General features: G+C 41.0%; 2 protein-coding genes across 6 annotated transcripts in view; one reads left to right on the top strand and one right to left on the bottom strand.

The window, feature by feature from the left end:
* phf14 (PHD finger protein 14) overlaps positions 1-26,350 on the bottom strand; it is a 193,119-nt gene that overhangs the window by 163,833 nt on the left and 2,936 nt on the right. The gene's annotated exons all lie outside the window — the stretch shown is intronic.
* LOC129164952 (uncharacterized) lies at positions 6,928-25,093 on the top strand. Its single transcript, XM_054746904.2, has 9 exons — positions 6,928-9,364; positions 12,154-12,191; positions 19,131-19,416; positions 20,625-20,699; positions 20,767-20,823; positions 21,130-21,204; positions 23,018-23,089; positions 23,171-23,245; positions 24,566-25,093. The coding sequence occupies exons 1-9, from the start codon at positions 9,313-9,315 to the stop codon at positions 24,694-24,696; spliced, it is 861 nt and encodes a 286-aa protein (XP_054602879.2). The 5' UTR covers positions 6,928-9,312; the 3' UTR covers positions 24,697-25,093.

Here is a 26,350-nt window from a genome sequence, read left to right as displayed (position 1 = left end):
TGTGCGTGCATGCATGCGTGTGTGTGTGTGTGTGTGTGTGTGTGTGTGTGTTCTTGTTTTTATGGGTTTGTGTGGACCAACCCCTGACGGGAGACCAACATTGTGTGGACATTCACCATTGTGTGGACATTTACCCGGTCCACACAACCAAAACCCTAGAGGAAGCTTCCTTTGTCCTTATAAGTGTTCTGACTAATTTTCACAATATGACCCCATAGAGATGTTAATCCCTGAAAAGTGTGTGAACTGCTCTGCTCTTGAGTGTCCCTGGTGGACACACTCCAGTACTGCAGCTAAAACATTTCTTTCACAGTTGATTTTTTTGATTGGTTGGTGGAGGGAATTTTCTGATTGGCTGTGTGGACTGCTCTTGAGTCACTCTAGTGGACGCTCTCAGTACTGCAGCTAAAATATGTATTTGGCAGTATTTTTTTTTATTTGTCTATGATGGTAATTTTCTAATTAACTAATGGTTGGATTTTCTTGGTGGCTGTTCCTTTCATGTTGGAATATAAGCAGGAAGTTGATTAGGAAAATATGCACAACTAAGTTCTTCAGTTTATTTTAAATATAACATGTAGTTCTTGAAAACTAAAATTAAATAGATGATTTTTGATTATATAAATGATTGAAAATAATGAATACATTTACAACTTAATTATTGTTTTTGCTACTTTTTCAATGTGAATATTTTTCAAAGCCTTTTAATAGTTTTTTTTGTTGTTTTATTGTTACTTTTAAAGTTGTGGAGTAGAGGCTGACACATTTTTGGGATCCCAGTGGATCACATGAGGCCTGCAGGATTCCCGTGAAATGGGAGTCAAGTTATTTATAGTCACATTATTGGGACAAAGCAGGAAAAATAATCATCAAGAGTGGGCAAGATTAGGAATAAAATTAATTTTGTTTCCCGTTCAATATGAAATGAGTTTCTTTTAAAATAATGTGTCGTTTTAATTTATATTTAGTTTTGTCTGACCCCAATCAACTAAAATTAATAACTGAAAATACAAAAACACTTCTAAAGCATTCCAGAGACTTAAATGGTCTTTCTATCTAAACTACCGAATAACTCCTGGGCGCAGCCAACGCTCCGCTTCCTGGGGATGGGTCAAATACAGAGATGAATTTCATCATTGTGTGATGATGACTATGGAACTTTAACTTTAATTACAGAAATAAATGCATTATTGCATCGTATTCTAAGTTTTCCAGTTTCACTTGTTTGTATAATTTGGAGTTTTTATTGGCATTTCTATTATTCATAATCTAGTAACAGCTTATCTATGAATAAAAATCCTTAAAACTGACACTAGAACAGGCACAAATGGCCTATTTGAGACCACATGGCAAAAAATGCAGGAAAACTGCCCACATTGCCCAAACGGACCCTTCGCACATTCCAACAGGCACAGATTTGACGTGTTTGGTTTGGGCCAGAACCGGGATGCACTAAAAAAAGTTTTGTGCGCCTCAGATAAACGTAAGCCGAACAGCAGCCAAAAAGGGGGTCAAATCTAGTTAAGGCTCCATTTCGGGCCTTTAGCTCTAGCATGTAGGGATTTTTTGACCTACCTTCCATCGTACAATTAAGATGAAATGTGGTGAGCACTTACAACTTATCAGTAGCGACTCTCACCAATATTTCCAGATTTTTGTCTTATTCAGGGGTCCATCTATTACCTGAAAAATGCCTAAAAATTAATTTTGGCCTACGTTTCTGTCTTTTATGTTTATGTTTATTTATTTGGGAGACGCTTTTACCCAAAGCGACTTACAATTTATAACCTATAGGGCATGTTGTGATCTGTGGGGGAAACCGGAGTACCCGGAGGAAACCCACGCATGCATGGGGAGAACACGCAACTCCACGCAGAAAGGCCGCAGCCGAGCCGAGTTTCGAACCTGCAACCTTCGTGCTGCGAGGCAACAGTGCTAACCACCGCGCCACCATGCAGCCCAAGATAAGCTGTTACTAGATTTTGGGGGCTATATCTTGGAAACCACAAAAGACTTTGGCATGCAACCACCTCAGGTGGACTCGTCCCAGGCCCCAGATAAACATACTAAAAGATGGGGTCAAGGGCACAAGCAGAAATTTTTTTCTACTTTGGACCAACTGAATCACCAGGTCTTTTTTGGAGCTATGTGTCCAAGACCCTATATTGTGGCTGAAATCAGACATAGGACTTTTTTTTCTGGGGGGTTTCTGGGAATTTGACACTGAATTCTGATTGTGCTGCCCCATGGGGAAACACCCTCTGAAAACGGGGCCAATTGGTCGTTCCGTTGAGGAGTAATCGCAATAAAAGAGAATGACCCCAGTCACCTGCCGGTCGAGTGCCCACAAGGCCAAAAGAGCACTCAAACGACAAGCTACAGCTACGAAATTGCCAGGGCTTGCTCGGGGTGGTGCCTGCATGCGGAATCTGAGTTTGTTTGGTGAAAATCTGCTGAAAAAATGCCACATTTGAGACCACATGGCAAGAAAGGCAGGAAGACTGCCCACACGGCCCAAACAAACCCTTAAAGGGTTCCGACCAGCATGACTTTGACGTGTATGGTTTGGGCTAGAACCGGGATGCACTAAAAAAAGTTGTGTGCGCCTCGGACAAACGTAAGCCGAACAGCAGCCAAAAAGGGGGCCAAATCTAGTTCAGGCTCCATTTCGGGCCTTTAGCTCTTGCATGTAGGGATTTTTCGACCCACCTTCCATCGTCCAATTAAGACGAAACGTGGTGAGCACTTACAACTTATCAGTAGCGACTCTTACCAATATTTCCAGATTTTTATCTTGTTCAGGGGCTGATATTTTACCTGAAAAATGCCTAAAAATTCATTTTGGCCTACATTTCTGTCTTTTAAATTAGCCCAAAATGAAAAAGGCCTAAAATGTTTTGTGACCTTTAACCTTTCTGTATGGCCTAGCAGCCTATAAAATGGGGGGGGGGGGGGGGGGGGGTCGGACCAGAGGGTCACCTGAAGCTACAGTAAAAATTTCAAGGTTAATCAGAAGCCTAGTTTCAGCGGCTGAATATTAAAGGTACACTTTAATGAGGTTCACCTTTGTCCTAGTTACAAAGCAAACAAGCAGGGGAAAGGGATGCTTAACCCTTCAATTTGGCCTAAGTTTCAGTCTTTTCAAGCAGCTCAATGGCACGCATGGCACCAAAATTATGCCACCTCCTAACAGTGAAAAGTGTGGGTTTTGGGGGGCTATATCTTGGAAACCACAAAAGACTTTGGCATGCACCACCTCAGGTGGACTCGTCCCAGGCCCCAGATCAACATACTAAAAGATGGGGTCACTGGCACAAGCAGAAATTTTTTTCTACTTTGGACCAACTGAATCATCAGGTCTTTTTTGGAGCTATGTGTCCAAGACCCTATTTTGTGGCTGAAATCAGACATAGGATTTTTTTTCTGGGGGGTTTCTGGGAATTTGACACTGAATTCTGATTGTGCTGCCCCATGGGGACATACCATCTGAAAATGGGGCCAATTGGCCGTTCCGTTGAGGAGTAATCGCTATAAAAGTGAATGACCCCAGTCACCTGCCTGTCGAGTGCCCACAAGGCCAAAAGAGCACTCAAACGACGAGCTACAGCTACGAAATTGCCAGGGCTTGCTCGGGGTGGTGCCTGCATGCGGAATCTGAGTTTGTTTGGTGAAAATCTGCTGAAAAACTGCCACATTTGAGACCACATGGCAAGAAAGGCGGGAAGACTGCCCACACGGCCCAAACAAACCCTTAAAGGGTTCCGACCAGCATGACTTTGACGTGTATGGTTTGGGCTAGAACCGAGATGCACTAAAAAAAGTTGTGTGCGCTTCGGACAAACGTAAGCCGAACAGCAGCCAAAAAGGGGGTCAAATCTAGTTCAGGCTCCATTTCGGGCCTTTAGCGCTTGCATGTAGGGATTTTTCGACCCACCTTCCATCGTCCAATTAAGACGAAACGTGGTGAGCACTTACAACTTATCAGTAGTGACTCTCACCAATATTTCCAGATATTTATCTTGTTCAGGGGCTGATATATTACCTGAAAAATGCCTAAAAATTAATTTTGGCCTACGTTTCTGTCTTTTAAATGAGCCCAAAATGAAAAAGGCCTAAAATGTTTTGTGACCTTTAACCTTTCTGTATGGCCTAGCAGCCTATAAAATGGGGGGGTCGGACCAGAGGGTCACCTGAAGCTACAGTAAAAATGTCAAGGTTAGTCAGAAGCCGAGTTTCAGCGGCTGAATATTAAAGGTACACCTTAATGAGGTTCACCTTTGTCCTAGTTACAAAGCAAACAAGCAGGGGAAAGGGATGCTTAACCCTTCAATTCGGCCTAAGTTTCAGTCTTTTCAAGCAGCTCAATGGCATGCATGGCGCCAAAATTATGCCACCTCCTAACAGTGAAAAGTGTGGGTTTTGGGGGGCTATATCTTGGAAACCACAAAAGACTTTGGCATGCACCACCTCAGGTGGACTCGTCCCAGGCCCCAGATCAACATACTGAAAGATGGGGTCACTGGCACAAGCAGAATTTTTTTTCTACTTTGGACCAACTGAATCATCAGGTCTTTTTTGGAGCTATGTGTCCAAGAACCTATTTTGTGGCTGAAATCAGACATAGGATTTTTTTCTGGGGGGTTTCTGGGAATTTGACACTGAATTCTGATTGTGCTGCCCCATGAGGAAATACCCTCTGAAAATGGGGCCAATTGGCCGTTCCGTTGAGGAGTAATCACAATTAAAGAGAATGACCCCAGTCACCTGCCTGTCGAGTGCCCACAAGGCCAAAAGAGCACTTAAACGATGAGCTATGGCTAAAAAATTGCCAGGGCTTGCTCGGGGTGGTGCCTGCATGCGGAATCGGTGTTTGTTTGGTGAAAATCGGCTGAAAAAATGCCACATTTGAGACCACATGGCAAGAAAGGTGGGAAAACTGCCCACACGGCCCAAACGGACCCTCAAAGGGTTCCGACCAGCATGACTTTGACGTGTATGGTTTGGGCCAGAACCGGGATGCACCAAAAAAAGTTGTGTGCACCTCGGACAAACGTAAGCCGAACAGCAGCCAAAAAAGGGGTCAAATCTAGTTCAGGCTCCATTTCGGGCCTTTAGCTCTTGCATGTACAGGTGCTGGCCAGTAAATTAGAATATCATCAAAAGGTTGAAAATATTTCAGTAATTCCATTCAAAACGTGAAACTTGTACATTATATTCATGCAATGCACACAGACCAATGTATTTCCAATGTTCATTACATTTAAATTTGATATTCATAAGTGACAACTAATGAAAACTCCAAATTTGGTATCTCAAAAAATTAGAATATTCTGAAAAGGCTGAATATAGAAGACACCTGCTGCCACTCTAATCAGCTGATTTACTCAAAACACCTGCAAAGGCCTTTAAAAGGTCCCTCAGTCTTGTTTTGAAGGCACCACAATCATGGGGAAGACTTCTGACTTAACAGCTGTCCAAAAGACAATCATTGACACCTTGCACAAGGAGGGCAAGACACAAAAGGTGATTGCTAAAGAAGCTGGCTGTTCGCAGAGCTCTGTGTCCAAGCACATTAACAGACAGGCGAAGGGACGGAAAAAATGTGGTAGAAAAAAGTGTACAAGCTCTAGGGATAACCGCACCCTGCAGAGAATTGTGACGACAAACCCATTCAAAAATGTGGGGGAGATCCACAAAGAGTGGACTGCAGCTGGAGTCAGCGCTTCAAGAACCACCACGAGGAGACTCATGAAAGACATGGGATTCAGGTGTCGCATTCCGTGTGTCAAGCCACTCTTGAACATGAAACAGCGCAAGAAGCGTCTCGCCTGGGCCAAGGACAAAAAGGACTGGACTGATGCTGAGTGGTCCAAAGTTATGTTTTCTGATGAAAGCAAGTTCTGCATTTCCTTTGGAAATCAAGGACCCAGAGTCTGGAGGAAGAGCGGAGAAGCACAGAATCCACGTTGCATGAGGTCCAGTGTAAAGTTTCCACCGTCAGTGATGGTGTGGGGTGCCATGTCATCTGCCGGTGTTGGCCCACTCTGTTTCCTGAGGTCCAGGGTCAATGCAGCCGTCTACCAGGAAGTTTTAGAGCACTTCATGCTTCCTGCTGCTGACCAACTTTATGGGGATGCAGACTTCACCTTTCAACAGGACTTGGCACCTGCACACAGTGCCAAAACCACCAGCACCTGGTTCAAGGACCATGGTATCCCTGTCCTTGATTGGCCAGCAAACTCGCCTGACCTTAACCCCATAGAAAATCTATGGGGTATTGTGAAGCGGAGGATGCAATACGCTAGACCCAACAATGCAGAGGAGCTGAAGACGACTATCAGAGCAACCTGGGCTCTCATAACACCTGAGCAGTGCCACAGACTGATCGAGTCCATGCCACGCCGCATTACTGCAGTTATTGAGGCAAAAGGAGCCCCGACTAAGTATTGAGTGCTATACATGCACATTCTTTTCATGTTCATTCTTTTCAGTTGGCCAACATTAGAGAAACAAACATTTTTTCATTGGCCTTTAGAATATTCTAATTTTCTGAGATACCAGATTTGATGTTTTCATTGGTTGTCACCTATAAATATCAAAATTAAACGTAATAAACATCGGAAATACATTGGTCTGTGTGCATTGCATGAATATAATGTACAAGTTTCACGTTTTGAATGGAATTACTGAAATATTTTCAACCTTTTGATGATATTCTAATTTACTGGCCAGCACCTGTAGGGATTTTTCGACCCACCTTCCATCGTCCAATTAAGACGAAACGTGGTGAGCACTTACAACTTATCAGTAGCGACTCTTACCAATATTTCCAGATTTTTATCTTGTTCAGGGGCTGATATATTACCTGAAAAATGCCTAAAAATTAATTTTGGCCTACGTTTCTGTCTTTTAAATTAGCCCAAAATGAAAAAGGCCTAAAATGTTTTGTGACCTTTAACCTTTCTGTATGGCCTAGCAGTCTATAAAATGGGAGGGTCGGACCAGAGGGTCACCTGAAGCTACAGTAAAAATTTCAAGGTTAATCAGAAGCCAAGTTTCAGCGGCTGAATATTAAAGGTACACCTTAATGAGGTTCACCTTTGTCCTAGTTACAAAGCAAACAAGCAGGGGAAAGGGATGCTTAACCCTTCAATTTGGCCTAAGTTTCAGTCTTTTCAAGCAGCTCAATGGCACGCATGGCACCAAAATTATGCCACCTCCTAACAGTGAAAAGTGTGGGTTTTGGGGGGCTATATCTTGGAAACCACAAAAGACTTTGGCATGCACCACCTCAGGTGGACTCGTCCCAGGCCCCAGATCAACATACTAAAAGATGGGGTCACTGGCACAAGCAGAAATTTTTTTCTACTTTGGACCAACTGAATCATCAGGTCTTTTTTGGAGCTATGTGTCCAAGAACCTATTTTGTGGCTGAAATCAGACATAGGTTTTTTTTCTGGGGGGTTTCTGGGAATTTGACACTGAATTCTGATTGTGCTGCCCCATGAGGAAATACCCTCTGAAAATGGGGCCAATTGGCCGTTCCGTTGAGGAGTAATCACAATTAAAGAGAATGACCCCAGTCACCTGCCGGTCGAGTGCCCACAAGGCCAAAAGAGCACTTAAACGATAAGCTACGGCTAAAAAATTGCCAGGGCTTGCTCGGGGTGGTGCCTGCATGCGGAATCGGTGTTTGTTTGGTGAAAATCGGCTGAAAAAATGCCACATTTGAGACCACATGGCAAGAAAGGCGGGAAAACTGCCCACACGGCCCAAACGGACCCTCAAAGGGTTCCGACCAGCATGACTTTGACGTGTATGGTTTGGGCCAGAACCGGGATGCACCAAAAAAAGTTGTGTGCGCCTCGGACAAACGTAAGCCGAACAGCAGCCAAAAAGGGGGTCAAATCTAGTTCAGGCTCCATTTCGGGCCTTTAGCTCTTGCATGTAGGGATTTTTTGACCCACCTTCCATCGTCCAATTAAGACGAAATGTGGTGAGCACTTACAACTTATCATTACAGTCTTGTTGTCAGTGTGAAATTGCTGGTGGCCACCACATCAATACATTTATCTTTGGCTTCAATTTTTTTCATTTTAGTCTACATGTGGTTTTATAGTGTTGCTACATGTGAAGGAAGTCTATTAATTAATATTTTCATCAAGGAGTTTGCATATATTATTACTTAAAAAGTATAGGTTGTGTTTCATGTGTATATTTTAATAGTCTTCACAATATTTAATAATTTTTTTAACTACATCATTCTCACTAGTGTTGCAGGGCAAGAGAAACACTGGACAAGCCTCAGTCCATCACAGAGACACACCCTGGGACAAACAACCAGTCGCATAATCACTCATAACTAGGGACAATTTAGATTCACCAGTTACCTTGATTGATGTGCATGTTTTTGGTCTGTGGAAAGAAACCAGCGCTTACATAGGGAGAACATGCTACCTCCACACAAAAAGGCCACGCAAGCTGGATTGAAACAGGTGGCTTATTTGCTATGAGGCAACATTGCTACTAATTTCACCACCATCAAGCCCCACAATAGTTCATTATGATGAAAGTCCAAGTCTGAAGTTAAAGAACTTATATCAAATAAAAATTTAGAAATAGAATTTACCGACAGGTAATTGAATATTAAACTCAAAGTTAGTCCTGTATCCTGTTCTCCCATTTGCTAAGTTTTATGTGAGCTTAAAAATAAAAGCATGTAAAAGAAGGTGTTTTTAAAAATTTTGGTTTCAGATAAAAAAAACAACCAATCATTTAATTTTTTTTAGTCTTTGTTTCTAGTTGAAAATGTAAAGGGGAATGTTTTTTTCTACAGGGTCAAGTCATGAACATTGAGGCAGGGTGAGGGAGACGTGGCCCTTTTCAATCCAAACTGTTCTGTACAGGTTGTTTCTCTTGAGTTCAGAGGCACTCATCAACAAGAAGTCATGGTGGGGGATGGGTGGCATTAAACAGTGGACTGGCTAACTCAGGGTGGGGGATGGGTGGCATTAAACAGTGGACTGGCTAACTCTTAAACCTCTGCTGCATTCAAGGAAAATGTGTAACTACCAGTACACTAGTTACACTCAACATCAAATCTGAACCCTGTCTTTTTAAATATAAATTTCACACTGTGTTAAAAAGTGCATAACAATTTCCTTAAAAGTCATTACATGAGCAATTTTTCAAAAGAAATATTTTTAATCTATTAAAACGTGGAGATCTGCACGCAGTTCTCAACTTTCCCAGTGCTCCTGAAAGCAACATCAGTGAGGGGATTCACGCAGCTGCAGAGCATCGGAGAAGCAGATGGAAACTGTTTCAGTGTTTGGAACCAGAAAAAAGTCTGCAACTAAACCAGGTAAGATTTATTTTTATTCATAGTTAACTGTGTGAGGTGTTTGTGTGTATGTATTTTGTTTATTTTGTCAAAATATTGACAACTGGTGTAGTTTCGTGTAGCCTGTGTTGTAAGCTTGACAAAGTAAAATCAGGGGATCATTTTTATCTTTTATTTGTGTTCAGAACAGTTGAATTATCTTACTTTATTCCTTAAACCACTGCAGGGATCCTTTTTATTGCTTTGAATGTACTTGCTTTGCTGCAAACTTCAACCCACTGTTTTAGCTTGCTAACCGGGATTTAGCATGACATATTGACAAAAGGACTTGTAGCCCAAACTATTGCCTTTGACTTTCTAGTCAATTCAAACTGTAAAGAAGACATTTGCTTCCAATCTATGAGTTTGCTTCTCTGAACATACCAGTACTGGTCCAGAACTACAATGATTACCGGAAGTGCGTTCATCCTGGAACTATGCCAGCAAAAAAGCACTGAGGTGCATTAGCAGTTTAATTAGTTTTAATTATTTTAAGTCACACAGAGAATAAGAAAATAAACTGCTGCATCAACCTGTAATGTGTAATTACTAATACTAAACTGCATTGTAGACCTGTGTGCAGTAAATGGTCAATGTACAGTAACTGAGTAAGCTAACAGCCTGTGGGTGGACATCGAGTAGTTTACCACTGTGAGATGATCTTTTTTGTGATTTTTATTTGACAAACAAATGCTGTAAGTATTAATGATAGGTTAGTGAATTAAGTTAATTAATTTTTACAGTCAAAATACCTAATGTATTTGAAACTTTTACACTAAGGACCCACAATTTTAACCACAACACATGAATATTTTTTAAATAAAATTATTTTATCGAACATGGTACTTTTTGATGGAAAATTTAGCTGCACAGACTAACACTGTAACCTGCAGCTCAGTCTCGTCTCCTGTGCTCCTTGTACAGAGTGAAATTGTCTGACTCCCATACAGGAGAACAATTTAATCTGTTAAGCAAACAATCAGCTGATAGTTTAAGACGGTCTATAAAGTTGACTACAAGCTAGTGAACATTAAACCACAACAGCATTCTGCCGGTTACCGGCAGTACTCATAGCTCATTTTTGTCTTCCACTCAGCCAAGTTTTATTTCATATTTTACTTTTAATACACACTAAATATACAGCTGTAGAAGAGAAGCTAGGGTTTTTCCTGCGTTCAAATTTGTGTGGCCGCCACGTGAGAGACCAACTCTTATCTGCCCCTGGGAGCCCCGTAATGCATAGCGTCATTTCAATATGGGGGTGTCCGCGACAATTTTTTATATGCAGGTAGCGGCGCTGTGGCTGCTTTATATAGTGAATCGTTGCATTCTCCCTCAACCCAAATCCTCGGATCACGCATTTTAGCTAAAATGCTAATGTTAACTTGCCTTGCGTTGACTGTAGAGTTGTGGGTGATGGTCACGCAGATGTGTCATGAAATTTGAAGCGTTGCTGCCTTTCACAGACACTTTTTCTGCACGTGCTGCAAACAGGATAGCCGTCTTCTATCAACTGTCCCTCGGCATTCTTCATATATCCAAAAAAAATGCCCATACTTCCAACTTTGTCTTCTCTGAGAGATAATAAATGTCCTGAGCGCTGCCGTCTCCTCCTCTGGCCATTATTTCGGCTTTAGCCTCAAGAAAGTTTTGGTTGTAAACAACAAAGTGCGCATGTGCTGCAGGCAACTGCAGCAGATGATACGGTGGTCGGTAAGGGTCACCGCGCCTACATTGCAGCCACGGTAATCCACCGAGATAATATATATTTTTTTAAAACAAGACGATTATTATTATTGTCCACTTTTTTATCGGGGTTTACCACTACACTGGTTACCGTGACAACCCTAATGCCACCATTACATTGTTAGCAGCAGAAATTAAATGTTCTTACCATTTCCAATACAAATGCATGTTAATGAAATCCATTATATTTTACTGGATATATTTATGTGTTATTTTGACTAAGGTGAGGTTATTAATGAAAACCTAAAATGTTACTGAAATGTAGGTCGATTTTTAAAAATATTTTAAACTTTAAATATCAGATGGGAAAAAGGAACTAAATCACAATCTAATGCATATTATTGAACCTTTTATAATAATTCTGTTGTTTCAGCCTGATAATTTTGTTGTTTTATTTCAAATGTTTTAGCAGCAAACCAGTTTTGTTTCACTTGAAACGTTGTCAAATGGGATATTCAATTAATCAACAGAAACTTAGATGAGAACACTTAATGAAAAAATATTTTTGCCTTTAAAAAAGTGAGGCAGTTGAATGCACAGAATATGCATGTGCTGGTGCATGGTCAAGATGGTACCACCTCTGCCTCAGTTTGAGCCAGGAAAAACCCTGGAAGCATTACCTAAAACAAGGAAAATACTTCCAATCATAGCCATGAATACGTAGATGCCCCATTGGCCACTGGAGAACGTAACAGCTTTGTCGCTGTATTGGATGGGTCTCCTCACTGTCCACAGTCAATGCAGAGTGAGCAACTATGCCCGTTTTTGTTCAGCTTACGGTTAACACAACGGGCGTACAATTGAAAACAGATCACTTGGGATTATTATTGACTTTTCTAGCCTTCCTGATTGTACTTTATATTTTAATTTATTTTGTTTCATTATATTCATATATTAATTATGCTATATCATGTGTCTGATTTTGCAAAAAAGCTTGATAAAATGTGCTGTTTAGTTGGGTAAGCACCTTAGAAATGAATGCACTGGGGGCAAATTCCTTCACATTTACATGTTCTTTTTTGTAGATAATGAGCAGAAGGAAGAAGAACAGGAAGAGATAATGGTAAGTATTTCTTAATTATCCTATAGGACTTAAATATGGCTTAAAAATAAAATCTCAGACTTTTTCTTCCAAATTCGAATTGAATTTTATTATTTTTCTCCCTTCTTTTTCTTGAAAAGAAAATACAAATAACAGACAATTTTTTTTTATTTTGTCAAAAAAAATTGTTTTAGAAACATCTTTAGGATTTTGGTCACCATGAAGGCAGAAGGCAGCTGGTAATCAAACAAAATATTCACTGATTTAGTGTTGTATTAAATTTGTTTAGACATTTCTACTTATAACTTTAAGATCATATATAACAAATTTATATTTTTAACCAAACATAATCAGTACCGACACTAAACAGCTTTGTTTGAATTAAAAACGTCTGTGATTGCCAGTAAACTGAACCTGGGTCAGGCTAATGCTTGGAATGGACGTACTACCAACATATATGAAAAATTTAATTTACAACTATTTACTGGTTAGAATATTCTTTAGCTGTCTGTTATTTCAGGTTTTGGTTTGGAACTAAATTATTTGCCAGTGTGTTATAGCAACCCAACTTTAACTAGCTTGATTAATGCTTTTTAACCGTAATAAACCAGAGGCCCCTCCTGTACTGGAAAGAAAAGTTCCTTTAGTAAGGTTGCTGAGAAAGCTAACAGCTGGCATTGGTGAGGAGTAAGCACCACCTCACCCCTGCCACGTGGACCTCAAGAGATAAACCATCAATCCTGCTCAATGGTCAACTTTCCTTGCGGGGGTCACCCATTAGGACAGTGGGAGGGTTAAACTGAGAACAAATCAAGATAGGAAACAATCTGCCTGATTTTTCACCATTAAAATGCCACTGTATTCATGAGGGCATAATGCAGCTCACTGATGGCAGCATTGGCCCAGTCTGTCAGCTAACTCATGTTGGAAGGTCCCAGTGGCAAGAAATCACAAAGTTGTCAATAACGGAGTATGGACTGGAATTAGATTAGTGTGGTTTGTCAGTGGCTCCACAAAGGGTCTCAAATCATGTCACAGCTCCAGAAGGATCTCTGTCAGGAGGCAGCATCTACTCAAAAGCACCTCTAGATTCTCACTACAGGGAAAATGTCCACTAGAGAACACGGTCTGCTAAATCTTCCAACAACAACAGATCTACCATGCTACAATGTCAGCTTCCCGTCGGTCACAGATGCCTTTTTATCGGTTCCAATATCAATTACACGACAAAACTGTTTCTCCACAGACATAATTACTGATTGGGTAAAAATAATTTGTGAATGAGGAAGAATCGTGGATGACTGAGACCTTCAATACTACGGTTACACCATTTTACTATTAGATGCTGTTCGTACGCATGGTCAGATGTGTTATGTTTAAGAACATTTCTACACACAAGTTCCATCATGCTAACTACCACACTATGACCTGTTCATTACTAAAACAATCTACTGTGCTGCTAAGTCTTTGTGTCTCACATTAACTAATACCACCATTAAAACAGCGATTTAAAATGGCATTAGGTGAAAGTAGCTGTGTAGATGGTTGTGTTGGTTCTCTGATGACCTGTCCAGATGTACTCCATCTCACCAAATGGATAAAGCAGGTATAAAAAGCGCATGCATGAATAGAAAGATGAATAGATGTAGTTCTCCCTCATTACTGCACTAATGTCGGACTAGAAGACTCAAGAAGTCCTGTAACAAAGGTGTGAGCTCAGCAGAGCAACTCTGTTGACTGCAGGATGCTCTTCATGTTACTGTCACATGATAAAGTGCAGGGGTCACATGGCAGCAGCTTTACAGACTGTTGTCCCCAAATTAAGCCAAAATTTCTTTCTGGCCACTGCCAAGTTGTATTTTGGAGCCAAAGTCTGAACTCTCAGCACATGGGGCTGAAAGTCTAAAGAAAAGCATCCAATGGCCTATTAGAGTGGGGCTGGATGATATAGCAAAAAAGTATGTAGATAAATGTTGTTTTAAATTGATCATAATTGATAATTATTGAAAAAAAAATATATATATTTTAAAAATGTAGAAAATATTTTACATGCACCCCTGGCCATTTTATTTTTGGTATTTTGATTTTTTTTCTCTGCCTCTTCTTGCTGCAATGTCTTTAGGGCTTCCACAAATGGCTATTTTAGTAGTCGACTAATCGTGTCATTTATAAAAGTTTAGCTTATTGCACCAGGATGCACTAATATACCATCATTAGCTTCTAGTCTGAAGTGTGATCAGCTATGGGCCATCTAATAATAAAGACAAGATGATAGCTTAGCAAACAACTTTAATTAACTTGTAACCTGTTGATACAAATGCTACAACTACATGGAGGTAGGCACCTAAAACCAAAAATGACTTGTGTTCACAAGAGGCATGGTGGCAAGGTTGAAGTGCTTCATCTTCCAATCTTCACTCAGGAAATAGCAGGACACACCAAGGTACGCCTTTGTAGCACGGCTAGTCCACACGTTAGCAGTCAGGGATCATCGGCAGCTCTGAGGGTCTGCTTTAGTGTAAAGATAAAAGATATTAAAGTTAGTTTATTTACCAGATTAATCATTCTGTTAAATCAAATAAAGTAGGTTAAGTTTTAACACAAAGAAAATGTTTTATGCTTTAAAACTATTAGGTTTCTTGATTGTTCAGTCAGCGACCTTTTTATTTTTTCATAAATGCATTTTATTCTAATGTTTATTTTATTTGTATCTAGAGAGAAACTGACACACACACACATCTTAAAAGTTGTGTAACTCTTCTTTTCCATCATGGTGGTGAAGTGGGACCAGCCTGGTAGATGGTTGTTGTCATATATATGTCTGTAAACTCCACTCTAACGTAGCGGGATGGAATCAATCATTAGCGTTTGTAACTGGAGCAAAAATATGTGACATACAAACGTGTTCTAAAGGTAACAACGTCACCATCTCTACTGGTGTTGCTGCAGCTATAATCACAAGTAGCTCTTCTCAGCTCTACTGACTCTCAAAAAACTATTTTCGACATTCAAAACTCTGCTCAACCCTCCTTCTCCACCTCGTACCAACAATCTATCAGCAGTCACCTTTGCCTCATTCTTCACTGACTGGCAGCTATAAGCTATCAGTTTACTCAACTGGCCACTCCTGAACATTCGCTACCACAATCTCCTTCTAGCCCAACCATCTCAGGCCCTACTGCTTCATTTTCCTCTTTTTCCCCTCTCACTGAGAACTGTGTGTCCAAGCTTGTCACGTGCAGCCGCCCTACTACATGCCCAGGACCCCATTCCGACTAAGCTGCTCCAAGCTATTGCTCCTACAGTAGCTGCAGCAGGCACTTATGTGATCAACGCTTCACTGACATCCGGATTTCCTATCCCTGTCAAGCATGCTCTGGTTAAACCTCTGCTAAAAAAAACCATCTCTTCCTCCAAATCATGTGGAGAACTACCGACCTATCTCTCTCCTCCTTTTTCTGTCCAAAATCACAGAAAAGGTGGCTTTCATGCAGATCACAGAATACCTCTCACAAAACTGTCTGCTTGACCCTTACCAATCTGGGTTCAAAAAGGGCCACTCCACTGAAACTGCTCTTTTAGCAGTGATGGAATCCTTAAAAGAAGCTAGAGCAACTGCCAAATCCTCAGTGCTTATCCTGCTCGACTTATCGGCTGCATTTGACACTGTCAAACATGGCTTCCTTTTGTCCACACTCTCTAGCATGGGCATCACAGAGAAAGCACATGCCTGGTTTGAATCGTACCTCACAGGACGATCATTTAGTGTACAGTGATCCCTCATTTATCGCGGTAGATGCGTTCCAGACCTGGCCGCGATAGGTGAAAATCCGCAAAGTAGGGACACCATATTTACAGTATTTATTTAACAGGAGAGGGAGCGCAGCTGATCCTCATCAGCCTGATCAGCGGGACGGCTTTAAAAGGAGGACGGTTATCCAGATACCACGCCGTATGATTAACTACTGCCTGACTCGCTTCTCCTCCGGATTCTCTCCCATCTTGGAGACTTCTGGATACTCACCGGTTCGCTGCCTGGATACCAACTCCGCTCTGCCGTCCCGCTCTCCACCGTGCTCACGCTCCCTCTCCGTTACCTCGTCCTCCTCATCTGTCTACTCTGCCACCTGGAAATCTACAAATCGCCTCTGGATATCACCCCGGCTCAACTCCACATTCACCCTGAACTTCCGCATTTTGCCGCTTCCTGGTTTACCCTCCACTGGATCACCAGTGCGCCCTCAGTTCTCATCATTAAAGAAATAAAATTATTGTTTATCTTTTACCTCGACTCAAGTCTGATTCTGTATGTCTTTGGTTAGACACTTACCCCAAAACATGACAGAAAAATACGGCGAATCGGTGAAAAATTCCGCGAATCGGCGAATTTCCCTTGAATAAGGCTCCAAAGAAAAAATCTGCAAAGTCGTGAATCCGCGATAAACGAACCGCGAAGTAGTGAGGGATCACTGTCTCTTGGCTTGGACAATCCTCTACCATGCACCATCTTGCCACAGGAGTCCCCCAGGGCTCTGTTCTAGAACCTCTTCTCTTTGCCATATACACCACCTCACTGGGTGAGATCATTCGATCACATGGCTTCTCCTACCACTGCTATGCAGACGACACCCAGCTCTATCTGTCATTTCCACCGGACGACCACACTGTCTCTGCACGAATATCAAACTGTCTCTCTGACATATCAAAATGGATGAAATCCCACCATCTCCAACTCAACCTCTCTAAAACTGAACTACTTGTCATCCCAGCAAACCCATCCATACAGCACAATATCTCAATCCAAAATGACTTCCTATCTCTGGCTCCTTCAAAGGCAGTTCGAAATCTGGATGAACACCTGACCTTTAAAGATCGTGTTGCCTCTGTTGCTCGTTCATGCCGCTTTGCGCTGTATAACATACGAAAGATCAGACCATACCTAACACAACATGCCACTCAGGTCCTGGTGCAATCTACTGTCATTTCCCGCCTCTATTACTGCAATGCCCTTCTAACTGGTCTTCCAGGCTGTACTGTGAGACCTCTTCAAATGGTCCAGAATGAAGTGTGTCTGGTCTTCAAATAGCCAAAAAGAGCACAAGTCACCCCTCTGTTCATTGAGCTCCACTGGCTACCTCTAGCAGCACACATCAAATTCAAACTGCTAACACTAGCATACAAAGTCCGAGATGGTACGGCTCCCATCTACCTGAATCCTCTTGCAAAGGCTTACGTCTCGGCTTGGCCGCTCCGGTCATCACAGGATCGTCGACTAGCAGTGCCTACACCACGCTCAGGACAATCCAGACTCTTCTCATGCATCGTTCCACAAATGTGGAATGACCTACCAAGCACTACCAGAACAGGGGCTTCCATTTCAATTGTCAAGAAACTCCTGAAGACCCTGCTCTTCAGAGAGCATCTTCTAAACTTGCACCTTCCCTGCACCCGTCCCCCTCTCTACTGTCCACTCCTTGTTCCCTCCTCCCCATGACTGATGTCAAGTTGTTGTTGTTGTTGTTGTTCAAGGGCAACATGCCGATTATCACTTGTAAGTCGCTTTGGACAAAAGCGTCTGCTAAATACATAAACATAAACAAACTCTGTTGATGTCAGCTGCTAACAAGAGGTAAACTTACCGAGGCGACTCTGTTCTTCCTCTTAAGATGCTCGTGCATCGCCGATGTGCTCCTGTGAAAGAGTTTTGCTTTGCAGAGTTTGCACCATGTGGCTTTCTTTTGAATTAGTATAATGCTCCCAAACTTTTCAGATATGTTGCGACTCGACACTTTCTCCGATGATGAAGGCTGAGCTGGATAGCCACCATTGCGCATGCGCCTTGGAGCCAAAGTGGTGGCTGAGCAGAGAGGCAGGAAGCAAAAGCCCAACGTGCCGCAGCAGGCGACATTTTAAAAAATTGTTTATAAAATAAGGTTTATTTTATTTGTCTGCGTTGTCGTGACGAGTCGACTAATCATGGCAGCCCTAGACATCTTGCTTCCTTTCGCTCTCTTTTGGTTTTAGAGGGGAGGGCCTGGTGACGTAGCGTGCCGAGTCTGTGGTTTTGATTGGTTAGGAGTGAAGGTTGGTTAATGTTTGACGCGTCCGCGAGGTCCGCACGGCTCCACGCGGAAAAGTTCCGTCATTTTAACAACCACGCCCCTCCACCGTGCCTCCGCACGGCCCAAACTTTCCGCAACGCACACCTAGGAAATTTTCTAACCACGCGGACGGTCGGACGCGGAAAAACATGGCGGACTGGCAAGAACTAGTATGGCAGAGGTTCGTAAATAGACATTTGTATGATTCAGCTCTCAGAGATCAAAGTGATCAACATGTTGTTAATAATTCGTGGAGAGAAATAGCTCGCACTGTCAGAAAAGATGAGGATGCTGTTAAAAAATGCTGGAATGCCATGTTGTAAACAACAGTAATTTTTACTTCTTCTATGGTGTAGTGTTGGATGCATGCCGTAGAGCTCCATGCTGCCCCATTCAGTTTGGGAGAATATTGGCTCACCGCAGAGACAAGCCGCATGAACCATAAACACTGCAATTTGTGAAGCGCGTTTCATCCGCGAGCCGCATCACCAAGCGGAAAGTAAATGCGTCAAGCATAAACCAAGCTTAAGTAGTGAGTCTAGTATGCTGCTACCTGATAGGTTATAATGAAAAAAGGAAACTTTTTAATCGAAGTTTTATTGACCAGTTTTTTTATCTATCGCACCACATGTCTATCGATAGATATATTGAACTATTGAATTATCGTCCAGCCCTATATTAGAGCTAAACGTATTTTGGAGAAAATTTTTTGAAAATACAGCAGCAAGGTAAGAAGTGCAAGAATGAACCAAAGTCAGCAGCTGGAAATATTTTTCTGAAGTGTAATTAAAGGTTAAGTTAAGAATTGTGGTTTAGAAATTCCTGTCCTAAACTTGAGTCTTTGCTCTATTTCTTTCAGGAGCTTTCTGCTTCAGAGGACTTTCTCTCAGACTCCAGCCATGATTTGGACAGTGATTATATCCCATCAGCTCCTCCTTCCTCAGAGGATGAACTAACCTTTTCACAGCCTAAGCTCATGAAGACACATGATGCATTAAAAAACCCTGGCAAAACCTCTCTCAGCCAAAGCTATGTTCATGAACAGAAGACACTGATGGACAGTGGTAAAAGTAATGAAGCTCTGGACATGCATTACAATGCAGATACTGAGGAAGAAAATCCGGAGGAATATGAAGATGATGAGGGTAGGTCATGTGTTACCGTTAAAACTTGCACTAAAGGCTAAATGATGACCATGTGTTCAGTCACATTTCAAATGAATAGTCAATAGTTTGAGATACTAATTCAAATTGTGTATATGTGAAAGAAATAGAGTGCCACAGAGAAAAAAAATATTAGTATTTTTCTTTAAAACTCCTTATGTTCTTTCTGTGTTTCTTTTCTAGTTCCATTTTTCTGATCTTGTCTCATACAGAGTAGCAAAGTTTATGTTTTACCTTATGTTGCTGACAGTTTTGGGTACTTCCTGTCACCTTCGGGAAGTAGCTGAAACTGTCAGCAAAATAAGCTAAAAACAGAAACTTTGCTACTCTGTATGAGATAAGAACAGAAAAATGGAACTAAACGATTTGTAGAATTGAAAAAATGTTTTGCTTAGTGATCAACTGTAACAGTTCTCATTGATTTTCAGTTATCCATTGACTATTACCCCTTCTTTCCACCGGAGCCGTCAGCAGCACGTTACTGCAGCAGCACGTCTTAGCTGCTGAAAGGAACCGCTGTGGTCAACAGAATCTTTTCCACCGGAGCCGTCAGCAGCATGTTGCCGTCCTTATGCGCCGGTTCTATTTTCTACGCGCAACGCCTCTGAAACGGGTCAAGTGCGACATTTTTGGGGAAGGAAAGACAGGAAATCGGACGCGGGAACGGAGCGAAGCTCCCGAGATTTTCAGAATTAAGAAATGTACTGCCTTCCGGTTGCTTTACTTTAAAAAAAGTTATTAACTGTGCGGCCCCGTGAGAAGTTATCACCTAGCTAGCGGTCTCCTTTGTTTTTCAGGTCCGTATTGGCAATTATAAAACGGACAGAACATAAAACGCAAACCTTTTGGAGCCATGTTGTAGTTTTCTCCTGCTTGTTGTGTTTACTGACGAAGTCACTTGTGTGACTTCGTGCTCTGTCGGTGACAGCTGCTCCCCTGCTGCTTCGCGTCTCGTGGGAAGGGCCAAGCAGCAGCTTACGCGAGCAAGACGTGCTGCTGCAGTAACGTGCTGCTGACGGCTCCGGTGGAAAGAAGGGGTCAGTTCGTTATTTTAGTTTTATGGCATTAAAAAATTATTGTAGGATTTAGTGAGGTAAAAAAGTTTTTTTCTTACTTATTTGATAACATTTGAGTATTTTATTTGGTATCTGTCAGACAGGATTGATGTTCATGAATGTTTTGTCTTGTAGAACCTGACATTCTGACTCAGAGGCCCACAAGAGCAGAACCATCAGATGATCACAGACAGACAGCAGGAAAAAGAGGTAAACTTTTGCTTGGCTAAAGTACCTAATGATCATAAGGTCACACTTGTTTTTCTTCTCTTTGAAGTGACGTACAGAGGAAAAGGGCCAAGGAAGAAGGTTGAACCAGCTGAAGATTCAGATGGTGAGACATCACAAGGTTCACTGCAGATGGATTTTACATATGTGACACTCGTTCCTGATCCTTTCCATCCTCATCACTCCCAAAGATAACCTCAACATTTTGAGCTCTGCAACCTCTTCTACCTCCCGTCTTTTCTTCGTTTATGCCGTTTCTTAACCAGACAACATGACTGCTCTCACTACTGTCTTTACAGCTTTTCTTTCCTTCTTGCTGAAACCCGTAGACTCACTGCAATGTGATTTAGTACATAAATGTAGTTGATTCACTTTGGTTACTAATATATTCTGAATGTTCTTTATTTTTCAGATCAGGGAGAACCACTGAGCCAGTGCTCAAAATATGCAGAACCATCAGAGGACATCAAGAAGAAATATAAGATAGGTACATTTTTTCTTCATTTGTCTTTGTGCTGTTGGGTGTTGGGTTTAAATTTCTGTGTATTTTATCATATACTCATTTCATTTTTGCTAGTTTAAAGATTTGCATATACACACCATGCTGAACTCTCAAGCCTACTGCACACTGGCAGCAAAAGCGCCGTGGAACGCCAACGCCGTGGAACGTCAGTGGCGTGGCACCGCTTGCAATAGAGTCCATAATAGTATATGGAGTGTCACAAACAAGCTGCGTCACGGCAATTTTCAGACGCGGCCCAGGAGCGGCATGCCGAGGCGCTAAAGATAAGATCGTGTTCTAATTTTTCTGTGAGCCACTCCTGGGATGCACCAATTTCCGCAGTTACCGTTGGGCTAGACGGGAAATCACACACAGTTTCAGTGTAAAATCCATGGTAAAAGTATTGCAGCGATGCAATGTCACATAAATGAAGCCTACGTGTGATTGGCTTATTTACTCCTAGTATCATATTCCATCATATATGACATCAAACAGTGATAACAACGTGATTTCCTTCTTTTTGGTTTAATGGCGGACGGCATAAATAAACTCATCTTAGTTGCAATTTACAGATTAAGAAAAAATCCATTACCAACTAATACACCATCTTAGTGTCACACTTGGGGAGAAAGAGATTCAGCTGCTGTTGGAGACAATATCAATATGGCACTTTTCCTGTTACTTATTGAAGTAGTTGTCATTTTACACAGAAAATGTTTAAAATATAAGCATGCATGATAAATGATCAGAGATGTTGAAAACCTAAAATGTTTTAGTTTTCCTTTTTTGTGAGAGCATATATCGAGCATTTTTATAGGAAATTACGAGTCGACAATGTTGGTAGATCAGATATCGGTAAAAAAGACAATATAGAGCATCCCTAGAATTTAGTGAAAACAATTACGTCTAGCGGTCCACAGTATGCAGCTCACAGGCCAGAAAGATGTAGCTCACTAACCAGATCCATCCAGGGGAAAGTACAGCCTTTGCTGGGTGGTGTAATTTTCAGGTGAGGTCCTCAGAGAGATTAATGCCCAGGAATTTGAAGGACTGCACTAGCTCCACTTTGTGTACTCATCTTCCTCAGAGATGAGTCCAATGATGGTTGTGTCTTATTCATATTTGATGATGGTTTGATGGGTAATTTGGTGTACAGAGAGAAGAGGGAGGGGCTCAACACACTGCTCTTTGGGGAGCCAGTAATGAAGGGGTATATAGGTATACAGGCCAGTTTTGACTCTGTGTGAGTTCAGTGATGTAGTCTTTCATCCAGAAACAGGTGCAGAGTCATAGTGTGCCTATAATTGTAAAATTTGGTATTCTCTTCTAGAAGAGGACTTTTGTAACCGTTATTTTGTAGATAGGTTGCCGGCTCTCGGTAGTACATGGTAGACAGGCTACAGTTGGGTTTTATAATTCTTCTTTATTTCCGAACGGCAGGACAGAAAACTCAAACGCGCAGTTAGCCGCTGCTACTCCACTTCCTCCTTTTTTCTCTCCTACGCTTTTCTGTTAACACAGCATGTCTTCTTTCCCCTAATCCACCAGTAGGTGCTGTAAACAGATCAGCCTCTTTTACCCAGAACTCAAATCTACATAATCACAAGCATTACTGTACTGACCAAAGTAATGAAATAACAAACACATGAATTATATAAACATTAAATAAAGGTTACACTTTAATCAAATTTTTTCTCAAAGGTCTATTGTTTGCCATCATCTACATTTGTTTCTCATGTGAGTCAAAGCTAGATGAAGTCGAACCTTAAACTTACAGTTGTTTTTCTTCTCATTGAAGGAACCTACAAAGTAAAAAGGTCAAGAAAGATTGTTGAATCACCTGAAGATTCACATGATGAGACAGCACAAGGTTTACTGAAGTCTGATGTTACATAAATCTTGTTGCTATCATATTGGTTACCAATATGTTCTGCATGTTTTTTTTTTTCAGATCAGGCAAAACTGTTGAGCCAAAGCTCCAAATCTGCAGAACCAACAGAGGGCTTCAAGAAGAAAAAGAAGACAGGTACATTTCTGCATTTGTGTCTTTGGGCTCATGTTGTGTTAAAAGTTGTGGCTCCTACTGACAAGCACATTAGGCACCGCCGGTTCACTTTGACCACCACCAGCAACCAAGGCCATTAAAGAGCAAATTGCAGGTTATTTTTTAAAATTCATGTAAAATGCTGTCCAAAAAGTACAATTTGAAATGCTTATGAGTTTTAAAGTACATAACCGCATAAATTTTCGAGTAAAAAGTGCTATTTTTCAGCAAAGCTTCTACAAACACTCTTTTTTTTCTAAATCTTAGCCTCTGATATAGCCAGAGGGAGTCATGAGCTTGGCGCTGCCTCAGCTCAGTGTGGCAGGTAGGTAGTTTTAGGGTAGAGAGATCATGTTATTGAGTCAGTGTGTGTGTTCACTAGTTTAGAATTGTGTTCATTTTGATAAACTATTGTTTGTGGTGGGTATACAAACTCCAGCCTGTATGGACATCGAGTCCTCGGGTTTCCAAATAAGAAAAACAACGGCACTATCTTCTGTGCATTGGAGGTATTTTTTGCAGCTGAAAATATGAGACTTCATTTCTGCTTCAGCTTAAAAAAATGCGGTCGTTGTGGTGAACACTTCAGACCAGAGGGTTACAATCCCAGTGATGTGATGGAGTTCAACAAGCATGCCATCCTCAGAGGGGAGGCTTTTGAAAATAACCTGCGGGCTTCTGGAGCATAGATCAGGGTCGGACCGCCCGCCCCGACCTCCAGAAGAGGATGGGCAGCTTTTAAAAATACCAGCAGCCCAGTCTAGCTGGTTTCTGGGTCAGAACCAGCTCACAGCAGCCCGCCCTGAGCTTCTGAAAAGGATGACAGGCGTCTCTCTCTCTCTCTTAAGTCCTAAACTACGTTACGTGAACAAATAATGAGTATGAGACAGCTGACAAACGCTCATTATAGTTTAATACTGTCTTCAATGGGTTAGGGTTAGGGTTATATATACATATATGTATATATATATATATATATATATATATATATATATATATATATATATATATATATATATGTGTGTTAATATAAACAGAATCAAGAAAAATTGCAGTTAAAATAAGTGTATGACACTTTTCATTTTGTTGCAATATACTATGTTGTATCATAAGATCCAAGTCATGTATTAGTATTACCAAATTTATTAGCGAGCAAAATAATATATATTTTGAGACTTAGAATATAATGCATTAATACAGTTTCAGTTGCTTCATATATTTAAAACTAATTGAAAAGTGATAATAAATATCCCTAACCATCAAACATCCTTAAATATTTCCTACTTGTGATTTCTGTTGCAGAACTGGATCAGCTTCTTCTCACCAAACAAGGGGTGAAAAAAAGGCCTTGGAGTTCAGCTGAGAAAGCAGCAGTATGGCGACAGCTTGGAAAGTACATAACCTTAGAGACCATTCCTGGTAAAGTACCTTAAGGCACTTAAGACAGAGCCAGTGCTCAAGAGTAGAACCTGGAAAGATATTAAAAACCATGTCTACAACTCCATCACAGCACAGAAGAGGAAACGGTTGTAAACTGTTTGCGTTCGCATGATTGTTCGTGGTTCACATGTCTCAGTGTTGTGAGGTGGAGTTCTTTTGGTGTGACACAATGAGGCCTAGGTGTGTTGATGCTAGGCATGTTTCTAAGCTTTTATATATATATATATTTTTAAATTTGGAACAGATGTATGTTCACACTGGCTACAATCATAAAAACTACATTTTAAAAGGCACTTTTTCCCCCAGTTTATTTTTCAAAAGCAATTGAAGTTAAAATAACGAAAGCTGTCATTTAAAATGTCCAGCTATTTATAGGATTTTTAAAAAAAATCCTTGTTTTTCTGTTTAATTTAATAAAAGGATGCTTTGCAAAGAAATTGTTTCTTTTTAATGAAACTGCATGAATTAGTCTAAAGTTTATATATAATCTAAACGTAAAAATCGGGAAGAATGATTTAATTTTTGTACTTGACAAATAAAATGTAAAAGATAAATGTAAAAATCCCAGCACTGTAGCTGCTAAACTTGCTAGAATCTATCTATCTATCTATCTATCTATCTATCTATCTATCTATCTATCTATCTATCTATCTATCTGTCTATCTATCTATCTGTCTGTCTGTCTGTCTGTGTCTGTCTGTGTCTGTCTGTGTCTGTCTGTGTCTGTCTGTCTGTCTGTCTGTCTGTCTGTCTAATAAATTCATTTTTATCTGTGTCAAATACATTATATATTTATCTATATATCCATCTAATAAAAAATGCATTTGTATCTATCAAACTGTCAAAAAAAAATATATATATATGTGTGTATGTATTTGTGTGTATGCATATGTATCTATGTGTATTTATATAAATTTTGCATGAGATAGTTTGGTTTGAATAGAAATTTTGATGTGAGGAAAAGCGCAAATCTGCCCGGCAACAGGAGTATGTCCACACAATGACTGTAAATAAATACAAGCTTTTAGTTTGAGTTTTCCCATATTTTAGGTGACATTCTGAATCTCTACTCCCACCTAGAGGCAAACATAATTTTTGCACCATTCTAGCTATAGTGGAAGTCAGGGTCCACACAAAAAACTCAGAAAACTTAGTCCACACAAACCCATAAAAACATGTATGTATGTGTGTGTGTGTGTGTGTGTGTGTGTGTGTGTGTGTGTGTGCGCGCGCGCGCGCGCGGCACAGCTCCATGAGCCGCTCCAGTCACCGCGTTTCGTTCTTGGCGCTATTTAAACCAATGTTGTAAAATTACTTCCACCCAGCCCAGATGTGCTCACTTGTGCACCCGTGAGCCGTGGTTCTGCTGGAACACGTCTGACCTCTGACAGACGCACTCTGACCTTCAGATCTTCAGCGTGCTGTTAATAGCCTGACACGTTTAGAATGCTGTCCCACAGTCAGTGAGCTACTATAATAATATAATAATGCTAAAATGCTCAGATGGGAATCATTTCTTGATTTATGTTGTTACATCCACAATGTTCTGTGTGTGAGGTTTACAATGTCAGAACACCTGCATGAGACAGGGTGTTAATTACAATCTGCCAGAATGACTCACCACCTTCAGATTCCTCCAACATGTTA

This window comes from Nothobranchius furzeri, chromosome 11 (assembly GCF_043380555.1).
Source record: "Nothobranchius furzeri strain GRZ-AD chromosome 11, NfurGRZ-RIMD1, whole genome shotgun sequence".
Taxonomy (NCBI): domain Eukaryota; kingdom Metazoa; phylum Chordata; class Actinopteri; order Cyprinodontiformes; family Nothobranchiidae; genus Nothobranchius; species Nothobranchius furzeri.
The sequence above is the reverse complement of the archived record's forward strand: the minus strand, read 5'-3'. Positions and strand labels throughout refer to the sequence as shown.

What these genes read in the sequence shown, in the direction of transcription:
- LOC129164952 (XM_054746904.2), top strand. Translation starts at nt 9,313, where the DNA reads ATGGAAACTGTTTCAGTGTTTGGAACCAGAAAAAAGTCTGCAACTAAA. An exon ending in CAAGAAGAAATATAAGATAG is followed by an intron (nt 21,205 to 23,017) that starts GTACATTTTTTC and finishes TTCTCATTGAAG; the next exon opens with GAACCTACAAAGTAAAAAGG. An exon ending in ACATGATGAGACAGCACAAG is followed by an intron (nt 23,090 to 23,170) that starts GTTTACTGAAGT and finishes TTTTTTTTTCAG; the next exon opens with ATCAGGCAAAACTGTTGAGC.